Source organism: Corvus brachyrhynchos, unplaced genomic scaffold, assembly GCF_000691975.1.
Source record: "Corvus brachyrhynchos isolate BGI_N302 unplaced genomic scaffold, ASM69197v1 scaffold229, whole genome shotgun sequence".
NCBI lineage: Eukaryota > Metazoa > Chordata > Aves > Passeriformes > Corvidae > Corvus > Corvus brachyrhynchos.
This window is the reverse complement of record NW_008240042.1, coordinates 243,556-252,354: the sequence shown is the minus strand read 5'-3', so window position 1 is coordinate 252,354 and position 8,799 is coordinate 243,556. Positions and strand designations below refer to the sequence as shown.

The following is an 8,799-nucleotide window of genomic DNA, read 5'->3' as shown; positions in this document are numbered from 1 at the left end:
GGTGGGCCGGGTCCACAGGCGACGGCAGCGGACACGCGGCGAGTGGGCGCTCGGACGGGAGGAGCAGGAATCCAGACAGGGTCGCGGAGACTGGCTGGATCAGCGTGGCAGGGTTGGATGCAGGAAGCCCAGGCAGGAAGGCAGGGCAAAGCAGCGAGGCGGCGGTCAGGGGCACAGGGAGGCAGGACAGGTGCGAGGGCGAGCCCGCGAGGGCAGGAGAGCCAGAAGGCAGGCTGGGGCCAGGGCAAAGGAGGGAGCGAGCAGGAGCAGCGAGCAGGAGCAGCGAGCAGGAGCAAACCCCCGGCCCGAGCGAGCAGCAGCGAGCCCTGATGCAGTTGGGTTTTATATCCCCCGGCCCCTCCCGAAGTCTGCCCAAGGACCGGGAACCATTGGCCCTGTCCAGCCTTCCAGTGCCGTCCATTGGTGGAGGCCTCCTCGCGGCCTGATCGGAGCAGCCCCCCGCAGTGTCTCCCGCTGCCTGCCTCCTGGCGGGTGTTGCCAGGCCGGGGCTCCGCAGAGACGAGGCTTCCCCACTCCTGGCTGCCTCCTGTGAGCGGCGGGCGTACGCTCCCTCCCCCCACATGCCTCTGACTACCGGAGTTGAGGCAAGCTAAAATGGCTGAATTCAGACTGAATTGGCTCCTCACACATGCTCTGTGCCCATGCCAAAGGCATCTTATGTAAAATATGCCAAGTCCAGCAACCGGAATGCCTGAGTTCACTGCCCAGCCCAGTTCAGCACAAGGGAAATGAGCTGCATCTAAGCACTAGCAGAGCCTTTATGGGGAGGAGTGGGGAACACCAGTGGCTTGATGCTATTTTGAAGGCTGGATAAAATGGCAGAAAATGTGAAAATGCAGGCAAAATACGGTGATGCTTTATCACCTCCAGTAGCTGCAAGGGAGCTGGGCAAAAGGCGGCCTGCTAAGGGTGATAGCCACCAGTTTGGTTGGAGGTTCAGACCGACCACAGGTTTTTCACCGACTATCCTGTTTCCTGTCTCTTTCAGAAGAGGACCTGGGAATGGCTGCCCCAACCGTTGTGACGATCCAGCCGCAGTTTGGTGGGGCCATGTCCTCTGTCTCGAGATGCATGTGGCAGACAAGCCTGATGGACTGCTGCACCGACTGTGGTGTCTGTAAGTGCCTGGGACACACTTTCCTCGCCCCCTCTGCTTGGCTCGGTGGTGCCACTGTGCAGCCATGCTGCCTGGCTCTCCCAGCTGCTCCCCTGATGCTGGTGGTTCTGGGCGGGCGGGCAGAGCCTCAGCCAGTACTGTGTTTCTCCCCCTGCCAGGCTGCTGTGGGATGTTCTGCTTCCCCTGCCTGGCCTGTCAAGTGGCTGGGGACATGAACGAGTGCTGCCTGTGCGGGACCAGCGTGGCCATGAGGACCCTGTACCGCACCAGATACAACATCCCGGTCAGTGCTGAGCCTGCCCGCTCACCTGCTGCGAGTCCGAAAGACAAGGTGCCCCCGAGGCCCCTCTCTCCACACTTAAGGGATGGGCTCAGGGCAGCAGTGATTCCACTCACCCTTTTTCCCCCATTTATATCCACCTCAGCTACTGCTTTCCCCTTTGAGCTTTGAAATGATGCCTGAAAAATAGGCTGGAAATAAATCCCCATAGACCAATGTCTACAGAGCAGGTATTTGTTTATTGCAGTGCTGGTGGTGAGGGGGATTTTTCCTCCTAACTCACTCCCCCTTGTCAAGTGCTGTGGTATATTTATACAGTAAATTTTGCTTAATGTTGCTATGTCATTACAGCATCATCACATACGTGCTGGAACTAATTTACATAGCATGATTATTAGGTTATTAGATAATTCTTTGTACTGCGTGTGCACTTCCCCAGTTCGGGGGTCTTGGGAGTCTTTGATGAAGGCTTCTAAAGTCTTCTTTGTACTTGAACTTTTCAACTTCGTTTTCGGGGTATGTGCAGTTACGATGCTCTTCGGTCCGTCCGGTCTTAACCGGCCTAAATTCTTTGTTTTGGCTTTGGCTTGCCAATTTCTCATTAGTACTATACTTTTCTATCTCTAAAACTGTACGCATGGTAAGTTTTGGGTTTTTTTCTCCTCCATTCTGCATATAAGCAACTAGTTAACTATATACTAGCCATTGCATTGTATAAAAAGTTATTCATACTAGATTATATGGGCATCAAAAGCTATGATTCAGGCTATATAAGTATAGAAGGCTATGCTTCAGGTTATATTGATATTCTTCAGGTTATATTGATAAAAAGTCATGATTTAGGTTATGTTGATATTAAGGTTACATAGATACCTTATAACCCAAGCTATATAAGCACTTTGTTACTTTGACCTAAGTTACATAGACATCAGAAAGATGGGAAAGACTTGAGATAACTGTGTGCCGACTAAAGAATGGGTGAAGTTGGTTACACAGATAAAGATCCATAATCAGGCTTGGGAGAAAGGTGGATAGTACATATGTAGGTGTGCTTCTTCCTGCGGGGGAGGCCAGTTGGTGCTGTCCCATGAGCAAACCATGGGGGCCCAAGTTCACTTTGCCCAAATTGTCTGTTCCTCTATTCATTTTTCTTCCCAGTCTGAACCTCAGAAGTCAAATGATAAGTAGCTGTCTGCAGCCTGCATAAAGGCTCCCTCCTTCCTTTCCTTGGTGCTTGGTGTTTGCCAGCCCAGGGCTTCAGTGTTTGCTACTCAGGATGCTGCAGCCAGCCAAGAAAAAAAGAGTACTTGACCTGGAATGTGAGTATCATCTTCTTGGCCAGAACATGGCTTCTGGGAAGCCTCTGTCCCTAACCAGTGTCTCCCTAACAGGGGTCCATTTGCTCTGACTTCTGTGTTACCCTGTGTTGCCCTGTGTGTTCCATTTGCCAAATCAAGAGAGACATCAACCGCAGGAGGGAGCTTGGCATATTCTGGTAAGCTGGGGGTGCTGGTGCTGGTCCATAAAGCTGCTGTCACAGTGGCTTCCCAGAGCCTCTCGTGCCAACATCTTGACACAGGACAAAGTTTGCTGCAGTGGGTAAATGGCAGTGGACAGGTGATGAGTAACTCATCCTGAAATAAAATGTTCCTGGGAACATTGTGCAGGGTGGAGGGGGAAGGACTGGGAGGATACCGAGTGTGGCAAGGCACAGCCCTGCTCTCTGATGCTCCTCTCCCATTCTGTTGCAGATGCTGCCATCCTTGCTGCATCCTTGGAGCTGCTGCAGGCATGAGTGACTGCTGCCCTGACTGTTGGGAAATGTACCGTGTGAGGCTTGGCTTGATGGCATTTTATTTCCCCTAACTAACTGCAGCAATAAAGTTTTGAGTTTGTCTTCCTACCTCTGTGTACGTGACTCTTGCACCGCCTGAGAGCACCCATCCTTCTCCTGCTCCATCCATCTCAGCAGCCCCTGGTGCAGGTGAGGTTTCCCTGTGCCTGCTGCAGAGAGAGATTTTCACTACTATTTTGGTTTTGGATCAGCTTTTAGAAAGCTGATATTTAATACATTGAAGGATATTTAATACATTGAAGGAGTCGGTGTTGCTCTTCCAAGTTGCAAAATTTGAGAAAATGAGTACTGCTCCAGGGCAGAGCTGGGTCTTCCTGCAGGCAAGTGACTTCTGCAGGCCACCCAGCATTGCCCCTGCTGTGGTGGCCCAGGTGACTGTCCAGGGCTGTTGGTCAGTGCCACCTTTCTGAGTATAAAGGCATGGGGATTTGGGGCTGCCTGGCACCAGCTCACCTCGATGTTGCAGAGACATGGACCCTGAGCATGAATTCCTACCCACCTGCAATAAAAAAACCTGTTGAGTTGTGGGTTATGTGTGTCCTCTTCGTGGACAAACAGTGCCATCTTTCTCCATGGCCTTACAGCTCCCATCTGTCGGCACTGCGCTGTGAGCCCTGCATTCCCATCCAGAAGATGGTGGTTGCACCCACCCTCTCTCCATCACTCTCAAGAGAAATGCTAAAGAATTTTTGATCCCTACAAATATCTCCCAGCTTCGTTCTTTAAGGAGGGTATGATTATATTTTCGTCCCCACTCTGCCTTCACCTTCACTACAAAACTTCTGAAGGGCAGGTGGTGGCTGCTCTGCCCATGCTGTGGGGTGGGTGGGTGTGATGGCACTCCCAACTGCTTAAACCCCAGGTGGCCCAGACTGTCCTGTGGATGATGCCTGGCAATACAGAAAAATGCATTTTTATCCTAAGAGAGGCCGCCCCTGCGTCACCCAGTGCAGCTACAGGCAGTTCTTGCGGATGCTCAGGTTTGATGAAGGAAAGGTGCTGCACCTCCAGCAGCACATGGCTTAGGGCAGTGCAGGAACCTGGAAACAAACTGCCCTTCTCTGGAAACCTCTCCCGCTGGGGCTCTGGGCCTGGAGGATGCCAGGGTGGGGAAAGGTGAGGGCGGGCAGCAGGAAAGCAGCAGGGGAGCTGTCATTGTGCAAAGCTGCACCTAAGCTGGAGTTTGCTCTGTTAGTCAGAGGGAGCAGAGGTCATTTACCAGAGCACATATAAGGCATAAGGACCAGGAAAAGGACACGTATCTGCTGGGACAAGGACAGCTTGGAAAGGAGGTATGGCATGGCTTTGCTTTGGTTGTGGTATGGAAACTGCTCGTGGCTGAAGCAGTGAGGCTGGGGAGGGGAAGGGCTGGAAACAAAGGTGAGGTTTTCTACCTGGAAAACTGCTTCAGGGTTAACTCTGCATAGTGGGTGCTGCTGATGGCATCTTGACAGATGTGGGGAACAGAGGTAGAGGACAGCAGCTTTTGCTCTGTATTGCTCATTTGTGCACAAATACATGTGCCTATAGATGCGGCTTTGTGAGCTGGGCTGTCAGTGAAATGTGGCTGCACGCACCTTGGGATCCTTTTGTCCCCATCAGTCATTCCAGCATGGCTGGTGGTGCCATGGGGCTGTGAACTGTAGAATTGTGATGCATTTGGTGTGCTGGGCCTGGGCCTCTGTCGGGAGGTGAGTGTGTGGCAGAGGCTCTCCAGGCTGCTGCCGGCTCCGCACTGCAGCCTCCACCCATGCAGGGATGTGGTGTGCTCATACCTGGGGAGAAGGGGAAGTCTGACTGGAAGGATCCTGCCCCTAAAACTTCTCTTGCTGCTGTTGCTCCTGTGCACACTTCTCACTGTGGTCCCTGTGGTTCTGCCTGCTGCTGGACATCCCTGTCCCTGCATGGGAGTCCCATGCTGGGCTTACCACTGCACAGCCTGTCCATGGTCTGTCTCCTCCCCTGCCTCTCCAGGCTCTTGCTTCTTAAATCATCGTGTGCCAAGGCTTCCTGAAGAGGCTGCTGTTTTGGCATGCTAGGAGGTGCTACACTGGCTGCAGAGGTGCTGGGAATTACCTGGCATCTCGTGGATGAACAAACAGGGCCAGCTGGCCAGGGCAGGGCCAGGAGGCATTTGGAGAGGGACAGTGGGTGCAGTGTCCCCTGCTGCACTCACAGGTGTCTCAGACAGGGACAGCCCAGCCATGCTTCCACTGCCTGCAGAAAGCTGCAAAGTCAGGAGCGAACCATGTGGAGATTTTTACCAGCTTTCTTCCCTCTTACACCATAATTCAACCATCTTTTTCCTCTTCCTGGGACCACCAGGAACCAGGGTTGGCCCTACAGCAACAGGCTGTGCCTGGGACAGTCTGTAAATACTGGGGAGCCACAGGAGCTGCTGGTGGAGCCACCCCTTTGCCACCTGTTGGCATTAGTCAGTACAAACACAGTGCCACAGCTGGTGCCTCTCCAATGTGGGTAATGAGCTCAATGGCATCGTCTGAGTGCTGGGCACAGTAATTGTTCCACCACATTTCTTGTGTTGTTTAATACTTAACTTCGTGTAAATGTGCAATTCTGGTGTGAAAACAATCCTCTTCAAGCGCCTAACAAAGTGGTGCAGAGCTGGGACACAGGGCAGGGAGTGTGTCTGCATGGGACTTCTGTGGGAGCAGCCTCCTTTTTTTTTTGTTGTTTTGTTTTGTTTTGTTTTAATTAAAGCTCCAAAACGAAACTGAGAGTGGCAGAGGTTAGTGCTGTGCCTTGCAAGGGTGGCAGGAAGGGAAGGGGCCCCTGATGGAGGTGCAGGTGGAGTTGTTACATTGGTCAGGTGATTTTGGGGATGGTGCTGTGGAGCAGGAGCTTTCCTGCCCTCAGAGGATGCTGCCCCTCACTGAGGAAGGATGGGATGGAGAGGAACTCCACAGGCCATGGTGACCCCAGGAGACTGAGGAAGAGGGGCATGAGGTGTTGGCACAGACAGTCAAGTGGAGGAGGGATAGGAACTGGTGACAGGGCTTAGGGTGATGGAAAGAGACAAGGAAAACCCACTGCCTTGAAGCACACTAAAAAGGCAAGGGAAGAAGGAAGGGAGAGGAGGAAGAGTATAGGCTGAGATCCTCACAGAACGAAGCAAAGATTAAGGTGACTCCTGAGAGCTTGGGGAAGCTGGAACCAAGCAGCTTTGGGAGACTGTGATCATAAACAAAAAATAAAACCAAAAATCAGCCCAAAACACAGACAATTTTATGCAGACAATGATGAAAGCTGACCTGGAGATGAGAAGACAGGTCTGAAGTGTTGAAGCACTGCAGCTCTGAAGCAGAAGGACCTCTGTTTTCACAGAGGCATTTTACTTGCATAGGCAAGGGATGATGTGCTGCTGCCTTTGGTGGGAGACTGGTTTTGGGGAGGGCTTTGCTTCAGGGGGTAGTGGCAGCTTCTGGCAGAGCTGTGCCCCCCCTCTGTGGTGAGGGTGGCAGTCCCCTGGCAGTGGGGACTCCCCAGGGAGCTCTCTCTTTGAATGCAGCAGCCTGAGCAAGACACCTACTTCAGAAAGACCTGCAGCATCTTCCTTTGATGGCTTTTCCTTCAGACCACAAGCTGCCTGGAGTGACCTGACCCTGTGCTGGCAATGGCTTCTCAAACCGTGATCACAGTCCAACCCCAGTTTTCAGCTGCCCAACAGCCGGGGGAGTGGCAGACAGGGCTGCTGGACTGCTGCTCCGACTGTCCTTGTGTTTTTCCCTGCTCCTTCTGCAGCATAACCCCTGCTGCAAACCCCACTCCTGTGGGTACTGGAGGCAGAGCAGCTCTTGCCTGATGTCAAGAGCCACAGCTCCTGGCTGGCTTTCCCCCCTTTCCTCCATCTTTGCACCCCTCAGCCAAGCCCACGTCTCACTGTCCTACAGGTCTTTGTGGGATATTCTGCTTCCCCTGCCTGGACTGCCAAGTGGCTGGGGACATGGACGAGTGCTGCCTGTGTGGCTCCAGTGTGGCCATGAGGACCCTGTACCGCACCAAATACAACATCCCGGTCAGTGACTCAGCTCAGGGAAGGAGAAAGGGGTGCCCAAGGGGAAGTACACAGGCAGGGAGTTGCATGGGCATCCCGGCAGGCTGGGAGTCAGGGACACATCTGCCTCACCACTGTGAGCTGAAGATAATCACACCACACACCACTTCACCCCAGCCCTTGCTGAATATGAGCAACAGTGTGCTGCAGGGCCCGGGTGAGCTGCCCAGGGGTGCAAATAGAAAGGCTGAAAGGCTTAAAGGTTGGTGTGGGAAGGGGTTACTCATGCAATGTCCCTTGCTCCATAGGGCTCCATCCTGGGAGACTTTTGCACTGTCCTATGGTGCACCTCATGTTCACTCTGCCAGCTGAAGAGAGACATCAACCGGAGGAAGGCGCAGGGCATATTCTGGTAAGCTGGGGCTGCTGGTGCTGCCTTACCTCACTGCTGCACAGCACCCAGTGCCTTCCCGCAGTCTCCCTTTCCACTGACACCTGACTCCAGACACAGGGTTGCTGCAGTGACGGAGCAGAAATGGCTGAGGAAAGGGTGACCCTCCTCTCCTGTCCTGTTGCAGATGCTGCCATCTTCAGTGCACCCTGTGGAGCCACTGCAGGCAGGAGATGCTGCTGCCCTGGATGTTGGGAAACGCACCGTGAGGAGTTTGCCTTCGCTGTGCCTGATCCCCTCTTCCCTGGTAACGCCAGCAATAAAAGCACTGCCTGTCTTCCTGCCCATGTGTTGTTATTTATGTCTCTGTGTCCTTCTGCAGCACCAGAATCAGTGCTGTACTTTTCTAGGCTGTGTGGTCAGAGCCATGATGAGGTTGTCAGGTAAAGGTTTTCTCTTGCACACCTACGCTGGAATGAGTCCAGACCACAAAATTCAGTGAGGAGAAAATAAAATAAAAGCCAAATCTGTTATGGGAACAACTTCTCTGTGGACACTGCTAATGGGCAGAGCTGGTGACAGCATTGCCTGCTGCTCAGAGAGGCCCAAGAGAAGTGATCCCATCCCTACTGCTACCTGGACTGTCCCCAGCACCAAGACACAAGTGGGGAGTGATGGTGATGCTGTGGGATTCCCAGTCTCATTCTTCTTTCCCCACACAAACATTGTCAAGAGACCATCACAGGGGAGCTGCTTCTCTGTGGGTCAGACCCCTGCAGCTGTGGGTGTTAGGTGTAATATGCTGTGGTGGAAGAGCTGGGACTTAGGGGTGCAAGGGTTTATCCATTGCCTGCCATGGTGACAAACAGGGACGAGGTAAGTCTGGGACTGGGGTTGCTCTGGCTCAGACCGGCTTAAGGTTTATTGCTTTGAAGAGAAAAAGGTGGGTTTTGCCCAGAGTGGGCTGCAGGGGACCCAGAGGCTCTGTCATGTCTGTGCTTCTGTGCTGGCACCTTCAGGACAGGAGCGGGATTTATTCAAAAATACTTCTTCCACTCCCCTGTTTGCACCATCACAACTCCCGTTGCAGTTGCCCCCGGTGTGCAGGGGTGAGGCTGTG

At 53.1% G+C, this 8,799-nt stretch overlaps 2 protein-coding genes across 5 annotated transcripts in view; both read left to right on the top strand.

The window, feature by feature from the left end:
- The window catches only part of LOC103622342 (placenta-specific gene 8 protein), a 5,196-nt gene extending 1,875 nt beyond the window's left edge, over positions 1-3,321 (top strand). For 2 of the 4 annotated variants that reach the window (XM_017744273.1, XM_017744272.1), the window contains exons 3-6: positions 1,010-1,138; positions 1,297-1,469; positions 2,810-2,921; positions 3,156-3,321. In XM_017744273.1, the coding sequence (XP_017599762.1) occupies positions 1,010-1,138; positions 1,297-1,469; positions 2,810-2,917 (410 nt within the window). In that variant the 3' untranslated portion in view covers positions 2,918-2,921; positions 3,156-3,321. The remainder of the gene's footprint in view (positions 1-1,009; positions 1,139-1,296; positions 1,470-2,809; positions 2,922-3,155) is intronic. The other 2 variants (XM_017744274.1, XM_017744275.1) reach the window with 2 other exon arrangements.
- Positions 3,322-6,670: 3,349 nt separating this feature from the next.
- PLAC8 (placenta specific 8) lies at positions 6,671-7,704 on the top strand. The gene is made up of 3 exons (XM_008641263.2): positions 6,671-7,010; positions 7,185-7,309; positions 7,597-7,704. Exons 1-3 carry the CDS (start codon positions 6,908-6,910, stop codon positions 7,702-7,704), a joined length of 336 nt encoding a protein of 111 aa, XP_008639485.1. The 5' UTR covers positions 6,671-6,907.
- Positions 7,705-8,799: the final 1,095 nt, after the last annotated feature.